This window comes from Ptychodera flava, chromosome 14 (assembly GCF_041260155.1).
Source record: "Ptychodera flava strain L36383 chromosome 14, AS_Pfla_20210202, whole genome shotgun sequence".
NCBI classification, from domain to species: Eukaryota; Metazoa; Hemichordata; class Enteropneusta; family Ptychoderidae; genus Ptychodera; species Ptychodera flava.
Genome location: NC_091941.1, coordinates 33,518,567 through 33,544,701, shown reverse-complemented (window position 1 = coordinate 33,544,701; position 26,135 = coordinate 33,518,567). Strand labels below are relative to the sequence as shown.

Here is a 26,135-nt window from a genome sequence, read left to right as displayed (position 1 = left end):
GTCAAGTGTTGAGGAAAACCGAGCTTTTACAGTGTTGTCAACTGCGCTAAACCAAGTTTCTGTAACTATGAAAACATCAGTGTTGTTTTGGAGGATAAAATCTGCAACAACGGGAAGCTTCTTATCAACAGAACGAGCATTCCACAGTATACAAGACAATGGGCGTTTGGAAGAAAACTTTGAAATTCTCTTCACCTGCACCAGATTCGATGGATTTGCAGCAATGGGTGAACATTCTCTGAATACGTAATTTTGGTGACGCGGGAAAATGTTCATCACAACACTGATCTTATTACGACTTCTTCCTGATCTTTTCCCTCTCATTCTTCTTCTATTAGTAAATCGTCTTAGTCGATTAATAGCCGTCCTGGCTGCAGTAAATTGTTGACTTGGTGGAACAACATACCGCAGGGATAGCAATTCTTCTCTATTGTACTGTCTCTGAGGCGCCATCTTGGAAATTGAAACAGAGCGATCCAAGAATAAAAGTCCAAAGCACGGAAACTGGTGAAAATCTCTTGAAAACTGTTCGAAATTGTGTTCAGCCAACTCGGCAGTTACTTCACCAGGGTGATGACAGAGGATTAAAACAGGAACAATACAGAAGCCCGTTAAAAAAGCAATAAAAATCACGAGCCGTGCGACTCTGCAGGCAGCCATCACGGCGCCCTCAATACGCTGACTGCAAACGAGTTATCATCCGGGTTGGAACTGTGACGTTTCAAGTAGCCGGTATCCTTGATCACCTTATAACCATCAAGGGTTTTCTTGTCGATTATCGGCAAGCCTGTAAATAAAATAGGAGCACTGAATATTAGAAAGTTACGTATCATCATACCTTTATCTACTTTATCGTTTTATAGGGAACCTACTACTGTGTAGTTATTTGAAGCGATGGTTACTTGAAAAGTATTCATGAGCCAAACTCGATGCAAATGTGATCGAATGGTGGTGTTGCTTTCTCTATGATTAAATTTAGATATTGAATCGATATGCCTTTAACCTTAGAGAAACCAACACCGCGGTTTGATCACATTTGCATCGACTACCTTAATTCTGGCGTCATCACGAATCAGGCCTGTTTGAATATCTATACGATACTTTCTTTGCATGATAGTACTTTGCGTTGTATTGCAGTGGAATTTATCAACAATTTATCGTGACGTTGTCTTCGGGTACATACACATCACCACAGATAGTTTTCTTTCTTTGCTTTTAAGATGGCACCTGAGTTAGGGAAACGGCTTGGTATTGAATATTTACCTTTAAGAGACGGGAATTCGGCTTCAAAGAAGACATCTTTTGACGACACGATGGATTTATCCCTGTTTGCAGTCTTCTTTGAGCGTAATCGAGTGTTCACAACAGTCATCGGTGAAGGAACTATTTTGGACAGAATAAGTGAAGGAACCTGTGTGAACTCTATGAAAAATGTCCTTTTTTAAATTCCTCGATGTGTAGATTAAATATTTTACAAAGTTACCTAGAATTATAGGGGTAGACCTTGACAGTATGAGAAAATTGTTATACCTGCACTGAAACTTAGTACGTTGCGTTACAATCATAAAACTAATTATATAATACTTTTTCTTCACTTACGTTTCTTACACCTTGTCGATGTATTCAAGGAACTTGTACCAAGTTTGATGCCATGTCTTCGTGGACTTTGGATTTTTCACTGCTTCCTTCCCAGTTCACCACTGAACTAAATGAAAAATGAAAAATTATACGATCGTACAGCACGAATGCATGAACTTTGGTGCGTATTTATCAGTAAATACTTTGTCCACAATGTCACAATATCGAAAATATGAAATGGATTTTTACAAGATAGAAACAGGATTTGTTACCTTTCGTGTTTCACGAGGGTCTTCACATCGAGTCGCTGATAAACACAAAAGTACGCCAAAAATATTCTCGGCGGCCCGTCTGCAGTTGTGTGCAACGCTACGAAGTCGCTCTTTGCTGGAAACCATTGCTTTGGACTAACAAGTCGTATAACACGTGTTGAAATAAGTTGAGGGAGACTCAGCCACTGACAAGTGTTTGTACATTGTTGTCCTGGTAATGTTTGTGTTCTACGTTGACAACAAAGAATGGAACTTTTCAGAGCGACGTAAGGTGATTGGTCAAATTCTTTGGAACTTCTGACGAAACGTATCGAACGCCGGTTTGCCAAAAGTTTACAACCACGCTCAATCTCGCGAGATGTCGGCCCAATGTTGCCATGTGTTCGTTGTTTCTGACAATGGTACCTAAGAGATCGATTGTTTTACGACAATGAGCACACAGAGAGAGGAAGGAAACTGTTGCTTTCATGACAAAATGTAGCGACAAGTGCAGGAACAATCTTATTATACAAAAGTCATCCCCCAAAAACAAAATTCAAATAAGTGCAAATTTCAACACTGTGTCAAATCGCTTTCGTCATAATCTTCATGACCTCCGACTTGCTTCTCTTCTAAGCCTTCCAAATATCAATGTAGGTTATGTCAAGGAGACATTTAAAAACGTATATTTTTTGCTGCGCTCTTCGTCTATTTTGAACTCTTTCTCACTAGACTACTTGGACAACACGTCGTGTGCGGATAATATTGGTTGCCATTAATGCATTTAACGCCACAATTGTGTATCTGTATGTCTGTATGCCACAAACTATTTATATAGCGATAATAAATATATGTAAGGATAATTGTTGAACATCGTTCCTCAACCTGTTTGACAGACGAGTTTAGCGGGGTTTTTTTGGTGGGGGTTGTTTTTTGGTTTGTTTGTTTGTTTGTTTGTTTTGTTTTTGTTTTGTTTTTTGGTTTTGGGGGGTTTTTTGCATCGCAATGGAAATATTTCCGTAACGGTAATAGGTTTGTAACTGGTCGGGCGCAAAGAGGAATTCTATCTCCTTGATAATTTCCTAGACAGTGGCCCTCTACCGTCAATGGTTTATCAATGGCCATGTCGCAAATTTTCAGTGATCGCTCTGATATTTAACAATGAGCTGCCACGTTGCTAGTTAAGGCCTTTTTTTCTTATGTTCTATTCTGATGACATTGTTTAAAGATAAGGTTACTAATTCTTTCATGAGAAAATATGGCGGGAAGTGTATCAACAATCTTATAATAAAAAACGTAATCCGTACATAATTCAAAAAAGCTATATGAAATTGTCAATACTTTTCCAGATCGCTTTATTCATAGTTTCCATGGCATCCCGAATTCTCTTCTCCACCATTCAAATCAATGTATGGCGAACTTTGACACCAGAAGGTGAGTTAATGTCAGGGAAACAACGTTTTATTTACTGCTGCAAAATGCATATGGCATGTCGATCAATCAGGACAAGCCATTATATAAATGAAATTTAATAGTATTAATTCTTATGAACACCACAATGTTGTGTTTTCGTTTGCAAAACGTTGTACGCAGACATAAGGGAAGGTGTTTTAGCATCGTATTGGCAACCGCTGTCCAGAGTATCAAAGTTCAGTGAAATTCTGTAAGAAGAGATGTGTAACACAAGATCTAATTCCATCATTGAGAATAGAATTTGCGTAATAAGGCTTCCTTTTTAATATTTAATGATTTCGTGGTGTGGTCAATTATTATCTCCGCTACATTTCTGGTTAAACTTATTTAGCATTCTCGCTGCTGTTTAGAGAGCAAGTTTGATATAATCAATGCGCTTGTGCAAACGGCAGGTGTTGGTGCGGGAATGCTGGATTGCCAAAATAGCCAATTTTAAGATATTTAGCAGCAATGCAGCTATGATTGTTTAAAGCTACGAAACATTGGATATTTATCAGCTTGTTGGCTGACATAAAGTTCATAGAGGTAGTTACCTGCGCTCAAGCTAACCTTAGGAATTTTTATGTTTAAATGTATAGCCGTTACGGATATATTCACCTATTTCTCCCGGTGGTGTCACTGTCGGGGGAAATGGGTATCCATGCGTGTTTCTAAATTCATTGGGAAGGGAGTATTTTTTATCCCTGTCACGGATCAGTAAAATCGAGAAAAAGGGGTACTTTCCCCAAAATCCTGACCTGAGAAAGGTTTGAAATATCCCAGGAAATAACCTATCAGACACTCAAACTTCACCAAAAGTTTCATTGTGCGTTTCCTATGCGTTGATCTGGTTTAAAACTGTGATTCGAAATCTAATGAATTTTATGAGTTTGACACTCCTTTTCCGAAGTTAACAGTTTCTTTTTAGACGCTGATATGTGTTAATATACGTAAAAACAATATCATAATTAAGGATTGACCTGACTATAATATCAAGTCTCCGTCCCTGGATTTTGTAAGTAAGGGGGTATTTTTGGTCGTATTTTCTCCCATATTTCTCATAATAAGGGGGTCTTTTTGTTTAAAATCCCAGATTAGGGGTGTCTTGAAATTTTGTGGAACGACCATGGATGCCCGTGCTCTCTGAAAGTGTCACCGCCGGGCTATTTCTTCAGTTGTGCTGATCCCTGTACAGATTAGTATGACAATTCAAGCAACATTTGGAATTATACCAATCAAAGACAATCTTGCGAGGGAGCTTAAGGCAGGCCCCACAAACGTTGTCCATTCAAATGAAATTACCGGAAAGGTGATAAGTGGAGCTGACGTTGAAAAATTTGAAGCTTATAGTTGAAGTTTTGTCGTTATATGGTCATAAAATGTGTTTTCCAGCGTCTTATTCGACTCTTTGATAAATATAATACCATATTTATACACCCGTTAAAGATCTAACAATAAAGTACCAAGAAATGCGTCAGTCATAGAAAATATTGGTTTGATCCATTAAGTTTTGCCTGCCTGTTCGCTCCACTGTTATGACCTACCTTATTGTCAAACACAAAGTCGTAAAATATGCGAATTTTTGCTCTTGTGTAGAATTAGGAAAAAACTCATTTCAGACATAGGTTAGTTAAAGCAATAAGAGCTGTTAGTGGTTTAATAAGAACGTGACCCAAATGCATTGTCTGTTACGGTCGAAATAATTCGGTTGGTCATATAGCCTCGTGTTCGTTAGAACGCTGGGAAGGGTTCGCCTAAAGGCTGGTCACGTGAGTGCCCGGACATCGGCCCTTTCATGGGCTAACGTTTCAGGACAACAAAAACTCTACCTTCGCAGCATGGACGCCATTTTCAGACTCTGTTTCCTGTTGGTATCGATTTTAATGCTGTCAGCAGGTATGAGAGAGTTGTATTGATAGTAGGCCTATCTGCTAATTTCCAAACAACTCTCATCTGAATCTTAGGATCTCTTTTACAACAACGGGGTTTTCACTGTTCGAGTTAACTTTCACTTTGTCGGGGCTTGAGCACTCGGTCCTCTTTGTGTTTTGCGCTCCCATGCCATTTGAAATATGACAGGCAGTATATTCGTAGAGTTACGAAACTGGCTATACTTTCGAAATCGTGAACGGCATGTTGTCTATAATTTCTCTTTTAACATACTAGTAATTGTTGGGCATACAGCCTGCGAAGTGGTTTGTAAATTCCTACACGGCATTGCGTGTTTAACTTCCTCCTAGGACTTGTTTGGCAAGAGTTTTGATTAGTAGACACAGTGAATGTTTTGCGTTTATTACTTGTAACCTACGGGTCATTTTGGTTACGGTTTGTGTTAGTTGAGGCTAGAAGACACAAAAAACTATTATTGCTCGCATTTAAAGGTGTGTGCTCAAAACTTATATAAAAACTGTGTGTAAATGTAAATATTAAGGGAATGGTGTCTGGTTTGACCTTAGAGATAGCGTTTAGTATTTCCCTACTCTTTTCTTTTTTTGACCTTGTTTTATTAGGTAACCTTGTAAAAAATTAAGAGAGTGTGCCTCCCCAGGGCCCTGACGATTGAAAAATGTAAAATACATTAACCGTTAAAGACATTTTTAAAATAAAACAAGCACATTTTATACTGTACAAAAAGGAAAGACAAATTTAAATTCTACTAATCAAGTTTCTCGAAAGGTCTGATCTCTGTTTAAAGATTTTTCCATTTCATAGTACATTGTGTATTAACCATGCATTTACAAACAGTAAGTTTGGCTCTTGGGCCATCTACCTTACTTCGGGAAGTAGATCTGGTCACATGACTATGACGCTTATTGAGATATTGATATATTTCAGTCACATGCGATGGTACCATACATTTCAAGGTTTAAACAATTTTGTGTATTATATATATATATATTATATATATATATATATATATATATATATATATATATATATATATATATATGTAATTCTATCCAAAGCATAACATGCAGACATCTTAAAAAGGTCCTTGGTAGGATAGTTGTAATTAATTTTCATCAGAACTCCTACAGCCTGGGGTCGTTTCTGCTTGTTGCACTGGTTAACCATTCACCTCACGTAATGGTTCAAATAGAGAAGTGTATAGGTTTTATTATTGTCCACAGACAATACCCCTACTGCCTAAGTGTTAAACAACAACAACTACCGGTTTCGTTCACGGCCAGGTTTGAATAAACAATAGCAAAATATCAAAAGGTATACAAGGGTATAAAGTGGCAATCTGACAGATTCGTTGGCTCGAACCTGAGGAAAGAGTGGGCCTGTCTACCGTTTTACGATATTTTACCATTTCGCTCGATATACTTATCCGTCTGAGAAATGTATTTGTGGCCTTTTGCCCTAATTTCCCCATAAATGTGCACACATATGTCGTACGTTGTTTTACTTCTTTTTGTGAATGAATATTAGGTGTAGGCGTAAAATGATAAGTATCGGCGATTCAAATTCTGGTTTTGTTTCAGAGACACAGGGTTATTCATGTACTAGTAATTTGGATTGCCCATCGTTTTTGGACGAAGACAACGAAGATTATTGCTGTGGTAACAGTTGGCTCTCTTATTGCTGTGACTTCAGCAGCTATCTGTCAAATGCCTTCGATAGCGACGATGATGATGATGACATTTTTATAGACGATGACGATGCAGGGTGAGTACTTTTATGGAAACAAAACCTTACGACTGCTATTTCACATTACTTGTGCGCATAGTTCAAATTTTAAAATGTTGAATGGTGGGTCCATACACCTAAGATGTCCCTTGATATTGTAGATTGTTTTATCACGTGTACTAAGACGGCTTCGAGGTTTTTTTTTGTTGCTGTTGTTTTTTATCGAGCAACACCCTGTACCGAAGTGCTGCGTCACTTCGATTGTCGTATTCACGTTCTGTTCCCTTCACTCGCACCTGGCAGAACTCCAATTGAAGTGTGTACTTTCCAAAATGACGTCAACAGCAGCTTTTGTGTTAGGTTAAAAGTGAAATACTTACACTTAATTAGCTAAAGCTTTCTGCAAGGAAATTTAAAATCGTTCTCTCTATGTTATGTTAAGTTATGAATAAAATTCAGGAATCACCGTGCAAAATTTGGTAATGGAGGAGCAAATTACCCAATATTTACCAACACTTGAAATTCAAACTGGCCGCCATCCCTGTGTCAACTCTAAGGGGACACTTATGTTTTCGGTTTTTACAAAATTAAACCCTCAAAACTTAATTTTCTCCATAAGCCACAAAATGAGCCTCCTCAAGGGGCAGACCAAAAAGTCTGAGATTCCGAATATCTGTCCTGGACACGCATTCTAAATACCTTTAACTTTCAGAAACAAATGTTCGATTGAAAATCGAATCGACTTGGTCAGTTTTGTTCAATTCATGTTCAATTCATGTAGATAAGATTAGATAACAAGATACTGTTACTGTCATTGTATGTGGTATGGATATGTTTCCATCTCAGGCTTTTGAAATTAGGCAGGATAACTGTTGACGATTTAAATGATACATTGTATAACCTATTCGGTAGCATGCGTTTATAACAATCCGTTTTTGCCTCACAGTTAATTGTGAATATGCGTTAAAAGCGAAAGTCATCAAAGTTTTAGAAATCTCTCCTATATTCCAAGTATTGTGGGCATTTTGAAATTAAAACGAAAGTTAATGATGCCATCCATCTCGTATACGGGAACTTAATTTGTTATATTTTCTCTTGGAACTGATAATAACGACTGAATGTCCTAATATTGGTAACGGCAAAGATCAACAGAAAAATATATGTGTGTATCCCATACAGTGCCTTCAGTAAATATGATAGGTGGGTTGCCGTCGTTTCTTGTTAATCGTTAATAAGAAGACTTTGGGGTTTTTTTGAGAGGAAAATGATTGGGGTCGGCAGTTTTTACACGTAGGAACTTTAGTATTGAATGTGTTTATCACGGTTGTTTTAAGGACGCGTCACGTCGTTGGCCCTGTTTATTTCCTCTTTCGTTGAATGAGAGAGTTCAGCCAATTTTGACCCTCTACGACGTTTCTTACCATTTCATTTTGAATGACAAACACATACCGTGGTCAGTCCTATCAGCCCTCCCACGCAGAGCCACCGGGCAAAAAACGTATTGCTGTTACCCCGAAACGACCCCGACGAGTAATTATAGGAAGAGGTTGTACGTTGGGAGATGACATATACATTACGTATGAAACAACAACAACAACAACAACAACAACAACAACAACAACAACAACACAATAGTTAAATTCGTTGAATTTTATTGGTCAACATCAACGGAAACAAAAACAACAAACCTAATATAACATAAACAACAATAGAAACAACAACAACGACAACAACCAGATTAGTGGGTTCGCTTGTGGTTCGATACACAGCGAAGGCCGATGAATGCATCGTAGGCACCGTCCTGGTTGATAGCGCTGTAAAGCTGCCGACCCTAATACTACTACACTAAAAGCGCTATCAACCACGGCGGTGCCTGCATTAGAAAGATACGCCAACCTGTCTTGACTGCCGTGTATTTTGACGACATTCGCCAGTGCCTGTTTTCAATGCTACGGGCCAGGCTACGCGCTACGGACGGTCATTTTTCACTGTCATGTGATCTCCAAACGCCCACTTAATTTGCTCAACGGCTCAGGAGGGAAAAAACACGAAAAATCGCCCGCACACGAGAGTAAACTAGTTGAGCAAACAGCCTCAAATGAAATTTTGCTCAGTTAAATTCTCTCGTGTGCGGCGGGCTTAACAAATGTTGGTCGATGAGAATTGGAACGCAAAAAATTCCCAACGGAGGGCACACTAACGTTGTCCCATACACTCATGTTGAAGTCGACCTTCTTGTGACTTTACAGTAATCGTGATAATTTGCTCCATTATCACCTGAAATAATAAATGCATCTTTGGGTGCATTATCCAAATATAATACTTTGTAACAATCATGAATGATGCCATAGAGATTAATTTAACTGTATTGCGTCCTCAAACTTTCGAATCGTAAGCAGTCATAAAACACACATAGAAACAGTTATTCTCCCTAGCATATTATACAACATTTCTAACAAAAGACAAGCTTAAAGTGGACTCATCTGGTCAAGTCCTATTCAAAACACAGTATTTTTTCCATGGCAAACTTCAAATGTATTCGAGGAAAACAAACTAGAGAAGGCTGTTAAACTAGATACGGAGTTTAAAAGCTAACAATAAAAAGTTGTAACATTTTGAAACAGTTTAATAGTTGCAATGTATTAAAACAATTTACTGTCCTTTTTACAAAGTTACAAAGTCCCTAGTTCGTAAATCAGTATGACATTAAACTGGTCCAATAATCATTTCCATCCAAGGTAATACATTACCAGGTCAATGGGACGTTTATGATTTACAAGTTAAGTAGGACAAAGATTGTTGCTGTGGTAATACAATACACTGAGGCTCTGCTTTAGCTCTGTGAGTCCTGTTCGTCCTTGAGTCCGTCTAAAATTTAATCTATTTTGCTAGAATCAAAATTTGGCCTGCAACTATCCTGTTTGATATTAACAACCATAGTTCCAAAGGAATTTCACAAACAGAGTCGTAACATGAAGGAAGAGGAGAAAAACAGGTTTTCTGGAAGGCCGAATCTAGGTCTAGTCATTATAACACGATTGGAACTAATTTGGGATAATTGGATCTTTATATTTTTCACATTACTCGAAAGTGTTAGGTGCCATATAGATGAATGTTGCAATGATACAAATTACTCATAAAAACAAGTGTGTAACTTAAAAAGAAAATCAGATGAGCTGACATTTGCCAGTTAAAAAGATTTTACTTCATCATCCAATTATCCCAAATTAGTTCCAATCGTGTTTTATTTTTATGCATAATTAATTTGCCACATTGAAAGCTTGAATCTTATGAAAAGCTATCGTACTGTGAACACTGACTGCATACCACAGAAATATTTTGTATCCACTATATATGGCTACCAGATTTTTAGAATTGCCACCTAATTTTATTTTGGTGGTAAAAGTTTACCACCACCAGAAATGAAAAAAAATACTTCTTTCTCTGTATTATGCAATGGCATTCGCTTACATGGATAATGTAATGTAAATTGCCTGCAAATTTATAATTATCTTTCGAAACTTTAAATGCATGGTTGCACCAAGACATGGTTGAAACTCTGCCCCCCCCCCCCCCGGCAATTCGGTCAAGTTACGACCATGGGATATGCGTACTTTAATACATAAGCGGTAGAGCTCATGGTTCAGAATGACAGCAGAACTGTCATTACATTTATGGCTATCGTTGTTTCATTATAGCTGGTGGTGCTGATATTTTCTTTAAGGCATTACCAGAAGGGTATATCCGAATACTGAAGACAAAACAAATTTCTTGGACACTAATTGTCGTAGCTAGCATCTTCAAAATTGTCACCGCCTACCGTACCATCACACATCACACATAAGAATTTGTCAACACAAATCAAAATCAAGTGCATACACTCGATAGAGCAACATTCTGCAGCTTGTACACCGAGACGCCATGCGTCAATTGCAACAAAATCGTCAAATATTGTAATTTGCAGCTTCATATGGCTCACTATCATCCCAACGGTATTCCAACACCTTCACTAATACATTATCCCTGAATTACGTTTGCATTCAATGTAAGCAAACGATAAGACAATGCTTATATATTACCATAGATGTCCTGAAGTACAAAATCTAATTATATGCAAAATTTAATTGTTATATTACAGTCTGACTCTTTGCAATATACAATTCGTAGAAATGTTTGCATTATTTTGGAAGCGAGAAGTATCTTTCTGCATATTTAGACATTGGGGAACAGCGGTCGATAAAACTCTTTCGGCCTGCCTTATAACTGGATAATACAAAATAAATGGTGTCATAGTTTCTAGCTTCTGTTGACAACAGAAATATATGCTAACCTAATGACTGGTCTACTACATCGTCGTAAACCATGCGTCTCTTTACGGCAGCAGCATGGCGCTACCCGTAATTTTTGCGTAGGTCCGCGGAGCGGAAATCATACTCTGGATTGCGAGAATGGTCTACTAAAGCTCTGTTATATTTTACTTTCATTATTTGTCCTGAGCAGATTTTTCAGAACTCAAGATATGTTTTTTTCTTCTTATTAAATTTAACACGATTGGAACTATTTTGGGCTAATTGTACATTCATATTTTTCAAATTTCTCAAAAATGTTAGGTGCCCTATAGCTGACTGTCGCAAAAAACAAGTGTATAACTTAAAAAGAAAAGCAGATGGGCTTACATTTGCAGATTAAACAGACATTACTTCATTATCCAATTAGTCCAAATTAGTTCCAATCGTGTTGATTTTGCGATTTTGTCCCAATACATGATCAACAAGGGGTGTTGCAGTTGATGAAATTTAACTCAACCAGGCTACTGATACATCTTGTGACAACACACTTACATTCTATTAATTTTACTCGATCTTGACTTTCTCTCCAGAAGTCTTGCTCTTGGAATTATTCTGGCCATAATATTTGGCGTGATTGGATTTATCGTCTTCATCGTTGTACTGATTGTCGTCTGCGTATGCTGTTGTACTGCTGGTAGTAATCGTCGAACAACTACCCATGTTTACCGTAAGTAATACATATTGTAGAGTAGATGACCCGTCCCTCGAGATAGGGCAGTCCCTTTCTCGAGAGGAAGCGATTGTGGGAGAGCACGGTCCGTGGGAGAGCCATCGTACGACGGACATGTCAGTTTACACAATTCTCACTGTCTATGCGTTTATCCACCTCTGCTTGGCGTTGAATATTTCGTTGTACCGGCAATGTTTGTTCCGTAATGACCAAAGTATCTTAGTGTCAGTTTATACTTCTTGTAGCTTGAACCTTACCGTTATGAACTTTGCATAGCTTGCTTGTATTCCCCCCCCCCACACACACACACAATGAAGAAAATCAAATGTCGAATTCAGACTATTCATAATCAAATTAATCAAACTCGAGATTTAGTCGGAAGACGAACATGGGCAGGCCATTTGTCGCAAGCAAGTTGCACTATACCTTCATTTTGCTGTTGTCGGTATTACGCTCTCGCATACACACATTCACTTCACCTAAAACAGTCAAAAGAGAAACTCTCTCCAAAACTAATGACAAATTACAAGAAAACAGAAATATCTACGGCTGTAACAGAGGCCAGGTTCTCGCAGATCTCGGTTCATGTAGCAAAATTGTAATACTTGAAGAAAAATGAATTTATGAAATGCTTTACTGACCCCCATTTTTGCGCTTTTATTGATACGCATAACGAGGCAGGGAAAATACCCTGAAGACATGGAATTTAGACGAAAACCCCCACTTGTGTGGACAGGTATCAAAGTATATACCGTGTGCTTGAAATTGTCACCGTTACCTTGTTCTCTAGCCTATAATCCTACACGTCCGCTTGCCTCCGTACCTCCGACCCACTCCGGAGGATCGGAGGTACGGAGGCAAGCGGACGTGTAGGATTCTAGGCTACTTGTTCTCATAAACTACTGCTGTGATTGACCGAGTACTTTCTCAACAATAGATCATTTGCTTTGTTATTTTAAAACATCTGACGTGATTTTGGTTTTGCAAATTAACCTTTCCACAGACTCAACCCCATTGTCAGTGTAAAATGAACAATAGAACGCTCATATTTCTCTATTTGATATACATTAAGTGGACGAAGTGGACGAAAGAGAATTTCCTAGTTAACCAGGCCTGCTATGTAACCGAAAAGTCCTTATTTGTTCAGCTTTGGCATTTACGAACAATTTGGACATAATTTAAAGCAAATGATGAGCTGGCGTAACCTTTGTTTCATTATGCATATTTTACTTTTTTTATTCTCATGATATTTGAACTATATGAAAATACCAGTCGTCTGCTCTCTGACAGATTCCCAGGCTGCACCAGTCGCCACGGTAACATCGAGTAACATGTCATCAACTGCTGCTCCCTACTACAACACTCAGCAGCCACCAGCCTACACTACCTACAACGCCGGTCAGGGCGGCAATGTCACAGCGATGAAGTATTAGATCACCGACAAGACTCATGCAGCCGTTGACACCCGTGTTTTGTTATCGTTCGAATTACTAATGATTATTCAAATATTATGCACCGTATATTAATATTAAGTATTTTATTCCAGAATGATTAAAAGATTGTCCATGTACAATAAAATATAAACTAAAACAGTCATTAAAATCACAGTCGCTTGTTGTTCGATACAAGGCCAAGGTCCCTGTATTAGTAGTATGTTTACTGGGGCCGTTGCAGTGTATTGATCTATAAACGACTGTTGAAAATAATATAAGACAGACAAAACAAGAAAAACAAGTGTTTTTTTAAAGAGCTATTAAAGCCACATTAAAACACTGAGACTTCTAAACAGTACGTCAGAGATCGACAATGACATTGTAATCCAGAAAAGGACATGGTATGTAGACGTTTTTCATCAAATTGTACGTAACTCATCTGATGCTGCTCGTGATCGATATTTAACATTGTGCACATTTGAATATTGTGTGAATTTGATGCACATTTTACAAAAATGTCCTATTCATTTTATTGCTATGCCAAGTGTTACCCGTAGACTTTGTCCGACTTGATACAAGAAATTTGTGGTGAAAGTTTCACCATTGTACCAATATGTAAATATTTATGACTTTATTAACGCTTTGATAAGGGTTTTCTGAAACCAGCTGTCATGCTCCTTGCGGTAATCCGTGTAAAACGTAAACTATGCATTGTGATGTTGATTTTTATACCTGCAGCATAGATCCCTGGACAGTACAAAGGCAGAACTACACTCTATAATAGACCGGACAGAATCTACCGGCAGTGTTTTTTATGTAAGAAATGAAATATTCGGAGAGGAAAAACTTTAACATCATTTCACTAGCTTTCTTGTATAAATATTCGCCCGTCTCTTACTTCTTGAGTGTAGCAGGAGTGATTTATTATTTACAAATCCGTTATTCCTTGATCACTGATTTCTGTTGCAGCTTTTAAATCTTCTGGCCATGTCCTTTCTAGGGTTGGTGGGTACTCATAATATTTTCATATGGGGCTGTGCCACCCAAGTTGAAAACATCTCCCTATATAATATGACCAAGTTTGTGATGACAGTTTGTGTATTGCGTTGTAAAATTAATTTTTTTTCTATAATAAAGTTTAAACAGATTTGCTTAAAAAATTTGGGAAATGTTTACCATTATTCCATTGCATATGAAGGTTTCCTTAAAGCAGGGAATATTAATGCTTTGTTATCGATCCATGCTTAGGGTGTTTTCGAGTGAAAATTCTACCCATGTTTAGGGATTGTTTCATGAAAACGTGACCTATTATGCATAATGCATACCCGCACGCCTTTCTATGGGGTTACCCCCGGGGGTCCTTTCTTGTCAAGTTACAATCACCCCTCTAATTTCACAACCGCATCAAGTGTGTTATCATTTATTACTTCGATCTAGTTTTTTGTTTTGTTTGTTTTGTTTTGTTTTGTTATTTAGAGAGGTCTTATCAGTAACAGTATATAAGGAGCGATTTCAGATCCTGACGAGCTCATATAGTTTGCTCGAAAACTAAAGACCATGCAATAATTTTAGATGGGTCCCTCTTTTGATTCTTCCGACCCTTTTTACTGTCAGGCCATTCGTACATGTATTTTACTACTTTTCTTTCAAAGATGTGTGGATCAAGGTGTTGCTTTCGTTTCGATAAATTTTAGATTTCTTCCATAAGCCATTGTACACAGTATGTTTCCCAGTTAGCTGCACAGTTGTTATTGGTGACTTTATTTAGGTTCAAGTGGCTTCATTAAATTGGGAAGATGGAGGAGATTTACCGCTATTGCAACAAAGAGAGCAGCACATAAAGCTAAGAAAATAACTTCAATATATCATTACAATAAAATGAAAATCTTAACAGTTCAAATGAAATTAAAGGACTTATTTTAAGAATCTAATCCATCGTTTTATATCCTTGGCCGTCACACACATGAAGCATTTCTTGATCAAAAATCAGACCAGACTTGTCGCGAATTGCCCGACACATCTCTGCATGTACTAGTATATTCATGGGATTCAAATTCAGATATCCAAAAGGAATGGCTCCACGAAGGCGTCAAAACTAGTTTCAACAACATAGTCTTTTCTTCTCTGACGGATTACAGTCGCTATCGCCTCAGATACGACAATATTCTCCCAAGTCTTGATGCTTGTAGGTACAGAGAATTAGAGTGAGAGAGAGAGAAAGCAAGATTCTAGTATAGGTTTTTGACGTTTATAATAAATGCGACTTCGATTTAAAAGAATTTATCAAATGGTCATAAATATCTTAGTAGCCCTTAAACTGAGCATGCTGGCATTTGCATGTCACGGACGGTTTATTAAACAACCAGGCGGAATTGTCATCATTTTTTTCCAATTCATATGTATTTTTGCCAAATGTTCCTATCAATTAGTCAATGGTACATTTGATACCCGTCAACATGGAGTCAACTACTGCTAAGAGTACCAATCTATCTGCACGATATTTCGAAAGTCTTGGAAGAATGTCTAACCTCCTTCAGAATCACACTGTCTTCCCGTTTTGCATTTCTTCTGCCCTCCTTTATGTTCATGAGTACGCTACTTTTATTCTTGAATGGTAAGTATAACGAGTGAGTAGCTACTGGTATGGATTTTCATGTCTGAGTCCATGCTATTATTTCCGACCATGTCTTTCTATGTTTTATCTCTTTCTTCTCTCACAAAAGCGGAGAAAAATGTGGCTTAAAAATGTGTCGCATCCCGTACCCCGCGAGGTTTGCAAATGAGGCAGTTAGACTGAGACTGGCATGCTGTGAAAAATTAAAGCAAGCAGATGCTGAGGGGACCATGTCAAATGTTATACTTTCATCATAATTCACCACCAAAATGAAGTTACGAAAGTTATGTACGTGTGAATAGTCTTGCCGTGGAACTTTTCCAATGTAAGTGGACTATCTATTACTTAACCAAATAATTGAAGGAATGATCTTCAGTTAACCATAGACCCTCGAGAAAAACTATCCCGAGGGTCTATGAGTTAAATTAGTCGTGTTAATAATGGTGCGATCGTGCAGCATAGTCACCAAGCGAGCCAATAGGCTGAGTACAAAGTCCATACATAGGAAAAGTTATAGTTGCATGTCAAGCAAGTACCTATTGGGTTGTTTTCAGCTTGTGTTTAAGTAAAGGGCTTTCATGAAGATATTGCTTTATTTTTTTTTTTAGAGGTTTTTTTGAAAGACTATTTCCCTACAGAAATAGTCTTTGATCAAATTTGGAAAAGTGTCTGGTCACGTGACCGTAGTGTTGTCTGCAGCTTTGAAACAATGGCGGGCGATGAGCGCCCGGGATGAGCGACTAGCCTCTCTCAAAAACAGCAAGATTTTTTTTCCATTCCAACAGCGTTAAGGCACTTGAAAAGCTCATCGATGGAAAGATTCGAGTGCAACCAAGGATGTTGCTAGATATGCTCAGAATATATTTTGGAAGAAAATGGTACTACTGTTACAGCTGTGGTAAAATCGCCAAGTTATTGAAGTAAACTTGTCACAATGGATCGATGTGGTGCATAATATTAGACTGGCCTCCAGTCAAAATTCAAATCTACCAGCTCTCTCTCTCTCTCTCTCTCTCTCTCTCTCCTCTCTCTCTCTCTCTCTCTCTCTCTCTCTCTCTCTCATCTCTTTTGATTAATCAGTCAAAGCCGACTTTAGTTAATCTAACTCAATCTGGCCATGCTAATGGCACCTGCTGAAGAACACACAGAATGATGATCATTAGAGAGTATGCAAATTGTGATATCCTGGCTACATAGGATGCTACTTATAAGTTTTACAATGGAAGGGTAAAATATTCTATCAAATAAACGTTTTAATCTCTGAAATTTTTGGTGTAATAATGATAAATCTGGCAAAATTAAAATAATTCCATTTAGTCACATTTTTTCTTTTAAATTAGAGTCTTTACTGTACAAAGTTTTACTTTTGTGTTATTTTATGATGAGAATGTGAAAATGTAGAAAAACAAGCATGGTGACCCTCATCTTTTTTCTTTCATATTTGATTATTCTCATATGCCACAAGCCAAATCTCTCTGATAACTTGTAAGTCTCCTTGTCTTCCATGCAATCTTGTGTACAGGTATGTTTCATTGTCATGAGCGTCCGTGACCGGAACTCTTCTTCAGCTACTCAATAGTCAGAGCTATCTCTGTCACTGCTTGTATGCGGTGACAGTGACACTGTCCGTATAGGCAGTAGCAGGGCAGTAGCTGTATTAACTTTGATAATTATAACAATAATTTTGTTAAATTTATACAACTACATTCCTGCTCTACTTCCTACAGCGTGTTGAACTGTCCAGTATTCAGCTTGCGAACACAGCCTGTGAATATATACCTTGCACTTGTATCATTAACAAATGACTTTCTCTCTGGACTCTGATTTAATTATCACCCAATATTCACATATGCAGGCTTTTGTTGACAAACCGAATGCTGTAGGAAGACAGCAAGAAACTGTATTTGATATAGGCCTACTACATAGAAATATTGAAAAAATTATCAACAGTTGTAGCTTCTGCCCCGATACTTGGCCTACTTATTTTTTTACAAAAAATTCATACATTTTTAGAACTTTTCGAGACAAAATTAATGAAATGTGACGACATGGTTCTAGATCTTGTTTAATTATTACTAACATTAGAGCAATCTTATGACATTAAAATGTTTTTCAAATTTTCTTTGAATTACCCACCAAACTTTTGAATCACAAAAATGGAACCAAAATTTTCAGGTTCCCGCCACTTTAGGCAGAGCAAAATTTTCAAGTCACCTTCTACTACCTCCAAAATTTAATTCCCCTGAATTCCTTCAGCCTCCCCCCCCCCCCCGATGTTTTGTAAATGCAGACTTAAAGCACATTCATCATAAAAGTTGTCGATTGAAAACGATTTCTCAATCATGGCAATCTAATACAATACTAAAGAAGTCGTTAGCCGACACAGGCGGAAATAGTCGATAGATAAATGAAACACAACCGAGGCCCTTGTGTTAAAAGTGAATATGCAACAGATATTTTAGAGAAATTTACTTTGAATTATTTATTGCATTTTTACTGAGAAATCGCAAGGACGGTTTTCAACAAGAACCACACAGTGAGACTGATTGTTCATGGTGATACAGAGGAAAGAAGAATACTGCTTCCTTCATGGCAAAATATGGCGGCAAGCACATGAACGAATTCACAAAATGCATGAATGTGACAGTGTCATTACTCTGATCAACCCTGCACCTCCTTTTGACGGTTTGAAGAATAGACCTCTCCGATGCGTTATTCGTTTTCAAATACTGTTTAAATTCCCGGAAGGCTTTCGAATTATTTTTTAATTTCTTTCTTTGTGGATTTCCCATCACTACTTCCTGATGTTTCTTTCCGAACTTGTCCATGACCTTGTACTCAAAATAAGTTAAATTTATTTTGTATACAACACTCAAGTAGGTGGGATGGGGCGGCGTAGGGTTGGAGCAAAGAGCGCCACGGTGCGGAGATATATTTGGAAATAACATTTATGCACCATAAATATTCATGTTAGTGAAAAAAAGAAATAACAAACCAAACACTTACGGATTCCCCTAATATGGACAAACAAACATGAAGACCAATGTGTCTAATTTGAAAACAAAATTATGTTTAATATGCAGGGAAAACATATAAAGTTACCATTTCGAGAAACTGAATTATACTGAGAATCATCATTGAGTCTTTCTTTCATTGTATCAGGATAATTATTTCTCCTCCGTCAACAACATGGCGAATGCCCCCAAGAGTTGCTGAGCGGGGGATCTCAGTTCTGGAGTCGGGCAAACAGCCAAATTTATTAGAGTTCCAACTTGTTCCATCGCCTTTCCTTGTCCAATGTAGTGTTTCATTTCTACGTTGTCTGATCTTGTCTGAGCGTACCTTGGTCGGTTTTGGTTATCTGCCTGTATTTCTTGGAATTTGGCAATATTTGCTGGTTGGTACTCATGATATGGTTGGAGACTGGTAAACAGAAGAGCAAGAACCATACCGAGGCTCCAGACGTCCGCTTTGAAGGATGCTGTGCCGTTATCCAAGACAGTCTCGGGGGCTGTGTACTTGGGGACTCCATGACCGCGAGGTTTTGCTGCGTCATCGACATAGAAGGCATTTCCAAAACCGATCAGCGTGACTTTTAAAGTGTTCTTGTCAATCTGAAAAAAGTCGAATTCAAGGGTATAAACGTTGTACAAATGATGGAGATCTTTATTCGGTACCAAAAGCTGTGTTCTTTCATACAAGTGGTTTTATTATACGCATTTTAACTAAACTAATATCAACGAATAGAACTGCTCACTTCTGGATTAGGCTAAAAGATAACAAACTCTTCTCAATTGTCTTGAAGAACAAAAAAAAGCTAACTTACAATGATATTGCTTGGACAGATGGCCTGGTGAATAATTCTATTCTGGTGCAGATACGCTACAGCGCCACACATTTGAAGAGCGAGATAAATCCTCTCGCGGAATGAGAACTTCTCCTAAAATGTATAAATGGATTTTAATATCAGAAAATGCTTTAATAAGATCCTAAATACCCAGGGCATAGACGTTGCATGGCCGACACCACTTCAGGTATATATATACACAATTTTTGTCGATTTTGATAAAGTTGGAGAATGTCTTTGCCAAGTAATTGTCGTTCAGGAAGGATAAATATGAAAATATTGAGCAGTGTATGCAAATTAAGAATTATTCTCACCAGTTCACCACTTGAACTCAGGGTTTCCATATCATCTCCGTACGGAATGTCGAAGACCAGTCCATATTCGCCGTCGTCGATGCGTGTCACTCCGTGTAGAGATGGAAAATTTTCATGGCCTGAGCAATTCCTATTGTAGAAATCGAGATAAACATTTATAGAATAATACCAAGTGATATCAGTTAGCAAGGCATCGTTTGCTGTATTTTTTGTTGTGGTTTGTAGTCCTTCATCGCTTTAATTTGGAAGAAAATTTACTCATTCGTGAGAGTACAACACCATGTAATCTCATGTAAAATTTTATACGAAACGATATTGAAATATAATTTAACATGATATGATAATCGTTCAGTCCTAACATAATAATCTCGCTATACGACGAGGCTGTGGCAACTTCGGATAAAAGGTCTTTACCTTAGAATCGTAGCCTCACGTTCCAGTGATCCACGATCCAATACGCTGACTGCAAACAAGTTATCATCCGGGTTGGAATTGTGACGTTTCAAAAAGCCGGTATCCTTAATCACCTTATAGTCACCCAGGGTTTTCTTGTCGATTATCGGCAAGCCTATAAATAAAATAGGAGCATTGAATATTAGAAAAGTACATATCATCATACCTTATTTATCTACTTTATCATTTTACAGGAAACCTACTACTTGACATGTGCAGTTTGTATAGCTGTGTACTTACTTGAAGCGATGGTTACTGTACAACTGTACAAGTATTGAGTAAAACTCGATGCAAATTCGATCGAATGGTGGTGTTGGTTTCTCTATGGTTAAAGATATAGAGTCAAAATGTCTTTCACCTTAGAGAAACCAACACCGCGGTTCGATCACATTTACATCGACTACCTTAATAATAGAATGCTAGCGTCTTCACAAATCAGCCCTGTTTGAATGTCTATACTTTCTTTTCATGACAGTACTTTGCTTTGCATTACAGTGGAATTTATCCACAATATCTTTTGATGTTGTCTTCCGGTATACATAACCTCAGACAGTTTTCTTCCTTTGCTTTTATGATGGCAACTGAGTTTAGGTAAATGGCTTGGTATTGAATCTTTACCTTTAAGAGACGGGAACCCGGCGTCAAGAAAGATATCTTTGGATGGCACGATGGATTTATCAACGTCAGAAGTCTTCACTTGGCGTAATCGAGAGTTCACAACAGTCATCGGCGAAGGAACTAGATTTTGAATAGAATAAGTGAAGGAACCTGGGTGAATTCGTTTGAAAAATATCCATTTTGAAATTCCTCGATACGCAGAAAAGGGTATACTTATGAGTTCGCTCACTCAGTAAATAGTCATGCCGGAAAAGTGGATTCGTTAAATATTTGACAAAGTTGCCTAGAATTATAGGGGTAGACCTTGACAATATAAGAAAATTGTTGTACCTCCACTGAAATTTCGGACGCTGCGTTAAAACTAATCATAAAATACTTTGTTCTAACTTACGTGTCTTATTCCTTGTCGATGTATTCAAGGAACTTGTACCAAGTTTGATGCCAGGTCTTCGTGGAATTTGGGTTTTCTTACTGCTTCCTTCGCAGTTCACCACTGAACAATTAGACTGTGAAGGCAGAAAAATGAAAAAAAATTATACGGTACTACAGCACGAATGCATGAAAATTGGCGCTTATTTATCAGTAAATACTTTGTCCGTAATGTTACTATATCGAAACATATGAAATGAATTTTACAAGACAGAAACAGGGTAAGTTACCTTTCGTGTTTCACGAGGGTCCTCACATGAAGTCGCTGATAAACACAAAAGTACGCCGAAAATATTCTCGGTGGCTCGTCTGCAGTTGCGTGCGACGCTACGAAGTCGCTCTCTGCTGGAAACCATTGCTTCAGACTAAAAAGTCGTACAAAACGTGTTGAAATAAGAGACGCTGAATGTGACACAGTCAGTGACAATATTTCTGTGCTGATAATGTTTGTGTTCTACGTTGACGTGACGACGAGTAATGGAACTTTTCAGAGCGACGAAAGGCGATTGGTCAAATTCTTTGGAACTTCTGACGAAGCGTATCGAACGCCGATTTGCAGAAAGTTTGTAACCACGCTCAATCTCGCGAGATGTCGGCCAAATGTTGCCATGTGTTCGTTGTTTCTGACAATGGTGCCTAAGAGATCGATTGTTTCACGACAATGCAAAACGATCAAGGATACTGTTGCTTTCATGACAAACTATAGCGACAAGTGCAGGAACAATCTTATCATACAAAACGTCATCTCCCCAAAAACAAAATTCAAATAAGTGCAATTTTCAACACTTTATCATATCGCTTTAATTCGCCATAATTTTCATGACTCCAGACTTGCCTCTCTTCTCATCCTTCCAAATATCGAATCTATACAAGGAAGGCTATGTTAGGGAGACATTTAAAAACATATATTTTTGATGCGCTCTTCATCCATTTTGAACCCTTGAATTACATCCGAATGCAGTTTCTCTTGAACAACACGTCATGTGCGGATAACACAAAATGCATTTAACACCTCAATTTTGTATATGTAGGTTGTGCCACAAACAGTTTCTATAGAGATAATGAATTTGTGTGGGATTAATTGTTGAGCAACCTTTTTTCAAAATGCTCGGATGAGTTAATCGTCGTATCATTCGAATACCGATTTGTGCATCGTATCAGAAACACTTCCATAACCGTTTTCAGTTTACAAGCAACTGCAATGGCCGTTCGTAAAGAGCAATAGCATCGCCTTGACCAATCTCTAGACAGCTGCCGTCTTCTACCCTCTACAGTTTATCAATGATTTTGTCGCTAATTTCAGGGATCGCTCTGCAATTTAAGTATTAACTGCCGTGATGCTGGTAAAAATGCATTTGTATCTAATGTTCTATGCTGATGACATTAAAGAGAAGATAAGGTTACAGCTTCTTTCATGAGAAAATATGACTGCAAGTGCATCTACAATCACAAAACGTCATTCAAAATAGCTATATGCAATTTTCAATACTTTTTTCCAGATCGCTTTCTCCCATGTCTTCATAGTCTTCATGGCATCCCGACTTCTCTTCTCTGCTTTCCAAATAAATGTATCACGAACTTTTTGTCGCAAGAAGGTTGATTAATGTCAGGAAAACATAATAACGTTTTAGTATTTACTGCTGCAAAATGCGTCCATGTCGAACTTTTGAAATATATCTTGTTGCTGTTTAATTAGTACGACATGTTATATTAATGATATTGGATAATTCTTATGAACTTGTTGTGTTTGTGTTTGCAAAAACGTTCTTTACGTAGATACAGGGGAATGTGTTTTAGCATCGTATTGGCAACTGCTGTCCAGGGTATCAAAGTTCAGTGAAATTCTGTAAGAAGAGATGTGTAACATTAGACCTGATTCCATCATTGAGAATAGAATTTGCGTAATAAGGGTTACTTTTTACAATTCAATGATTTCATAACGTGATCGATATTTATCTCCACTACAATTCTGGTTAAACTTATTTAGCATTCTCGCTGCTGGTTTTTAGAGAGCAAGGTTGATATAATGAATGCACTTGTACAAACGGCAGGTGTGGGTGCGGGATTGCGAGATTGACAAAACAGCCAACTTTGAGATATTAAGCTGCTATTCAGCTACGGTTGTTTAAAGCTGCGAAGCATTGGATATCAGCTAGTGAGCTTCAGTAATTCGTAAAAAGTGTCATTGGGATAATTACCTGCGCTCCAGCTAACCTCAAAGATTTTTATTTTTACTGTAAATGTACAGCCGTTACGGATATATTTGGCATATATTCAGTTATTTCTTCAGTTTAGCCAAACACTTTTGCATACACATATATGCATCGAGCTACTGCATAGACACATACCAGATATGAACTGAAAATGCACACGTGTTTTCAGTATATATTGCAGTTTTCCGTAAAGTTAAACTTTCGCCACATGTTTGCCACATGAAAGTCTTATGATTAACATCATGAACAATATTTCACCACAAATTAATTCCAAAGGTCATTAAATATACAAATATGTTATAGCCGAAATAAAGATTGTAAATTTCTTTGACTGCTGCCACTCTCATTTCGATTTGGAAAAAAAACATTAAGTACAGTTTAAATCAGGTGACAACACCTTCAGCAACATTCGATAAATCACTTTAGTTTAGCAATTCATTGACAGGACACTTGTTAAAATTTCTCAGTATAGGCCAGATATCTGTCACCTTCTGATGTGTAGCAAGTGTAATCAGATCTGGTACAGTACTTTTGACTCGTGTTACTAATTACAAAAGGTCATTCAATATTCAATTCAATATTCAATAGAACTTTATTTATCCCAAACATGGGCAATTAAAAAGCGTGGCTCAAATACAACATCAAAAAAATATATATAATACAAATTTACAAAATGGTAGGAGACGCAGGACTATACAAAAAAACAGTTTAGGAATCATTTAAAAGCCGCACAGCGGTTGGAATGAATGACAACTTGCGCCGGTTTGACCTGCAAGCCGGGTATCTAAAACGCCGACCAGAGGGAAGTGTGTCGAACTCTGCTGATAAAATATGATCACAAGACAAAAGAATTGAGCGGGCTTTCCTGAGTACTTGCTGATTATAAAACGTAGAAAGACTTCTCTGGGGTATACCAATTAGTTTTGAGCTAAGTGAAACAATTCTATCAAGTGAAGTTTTGTTTTTAACAGACAGATTTTGATACCAACAAATGAATGAAAATGAGATAACGCTTTCAATGTAAGATTTATAAAAAAGAGATAAAATTTGTCTATCAACCATGAATGAACGCAGTTTCCTTAAAAAGTACAATCTTTGCTGCCCCTTCTTCAGTATAGCATCGGTGTTATGATCCCATTTCAATTTGTTGTCAAATATTGAACCAAGGTATGTATACTTCGAAACAATCTCGACTTCTTGATCGTGAACAATGGACGTAGGAGGGTTGCGTTCTTGCCTCCTAAAATCAATTATCATTTCCTTAGTTTTCTTAACATTTAAGTTTAGATACGAATTATCACACCACTCAACAAACTCACTAAGAGCGGGACCATGATGACATTCTGATCCCTGTAGAAGTGTAAGCAGAGCACTATCGTCAGCAAACTTAACAAGATGGCTACCTTCATGTGTACTTCTACAATCGTCAGTATAAAGGATGTACAACAGAGGAGACAGAACGCAACCCTGAGGAGAACCTGTATTTGTTTGAATGATACTTGACAAAATACCATTGACAAACACCCTTTGTGATCTATTTGTAAGAAAGTCAATAATCCAAAGTACAAGTTGATTGCTAAAATTAAATTTTAAGAGTTTTTCTGCAAGGATGTGGGGTTGGATTGTGTTGAAAGCACTGGAGAAATCTGCGAAAAGGATTCTTGCATGAGCACCTGTTTTTTCTAAGTGTTTGTACAGTGTATTGAGAATGAAAAGCTTAGCATCTTCAACACCTTTTCCCGGTCGATATGCAAATTGTAGGGGGTCTAGTTTGTTGCCAACCTTTGTCAGAATAATGGACTTATTATTTTCTCAAATGTTTTCATTACCAGGGAAGTAAGAGCAACAGGTCGAAAATCATTGGGTTCTTTAGGGCTAGCTTTCTTTGGGACTGGTACTACTATAGAATTTTTCCATATGGCAGGAATACTAACTGTATCAAGAGAAACTTGGAAAAGGTGTTGTAAGACTACACTAAGCTGATCAGCACAGAACTTCAGGGTGCGACCACAAATACAATCAGGACCTGGACTTTTGTTCACATTTAATGATTTTAAAGTTTTAGCTACTTTCTCTGTCTCAATAGACATCCCTAACTCAGGAGACAATGACTGTTTTAGATTTGAGATTTGAGATGAAAAATCCTCTGTTTCAAAACGAGTGAAGAATGTGTTCAGGACCTTTGGCAGCGCCGCTGAGTCTAAGTTATTTAGTGTAACTTTTGACTCTGAAGGAGTAACCTTATTTACTGCTGCCATATGCTTGATACCTTGCCAAGTAG

At 37.7% G+C, this 26,135-nt stretch overlaps 2 protein-coding genes across 3 annotated transcripts; one reads left to right on the top strand and one right to left on the bottom strand.

Moving 5' to 3' along the window:
* The first annotated feature begins 5,048 nt into the window (after nt 1-5,048).
* On the top strand, nt 5,049-14,526 carry LOC139150242 (protein shisa-2-like). 2 transcript variants are annotated; one of them, XM_070722486.1, is made up of 4 exons: nt 5,049-5,177; nt 6,770-6,953; nt 11,794-11,930; nt 13,224-14,526. In XM_070722486.1, exons 1-4 carry the CDS (start codon nt 5,120-5,122, stop codon nt 13,364-13,366), a joined length of 522 nt encoding a protein of 173 aa, XP_070578587.1. In that variant the 5' UTR covers nt 5,049-5,119; the 3' UTR covers nt 13,367-14,526. The 2 variants fall into 2 exon arrangements, with proteins under 2 accessions (XP_070578587.1, XP_070578588.1); XM_070722487.1 differs by having other exon boundaries at nt 5,051-5,177; nt 11,797-11,930.
* Nucleotides 14,527-19,147: 4,621 nt separating this feature from the next.
* Nucleotides 19,148-21,321, bottom strand: LOC139148826 (testis-specific serine/threonine-protein kinase 6-like). Its single transcript, XM_070720257.1, has 5 exons — nt 21,213-21,321; nt 20,556-20,709; nt 20,142-20,271; nt 19,807-19,920; nt 19,148-19,594 (listed from the first exon to the last, which is right to left on the bottom strand). The coding sequence occupies exons 1-5, from the start codon at nt 21,319-21,321 to the stop codon at nt 19,148-19,150; spliced, it is 954 nt and encodes a 317-aa protein (XP_070576358.1).
* Between the last annotated feature and the right edge of the window lie 4,814 nt (nt 21,322-26,135).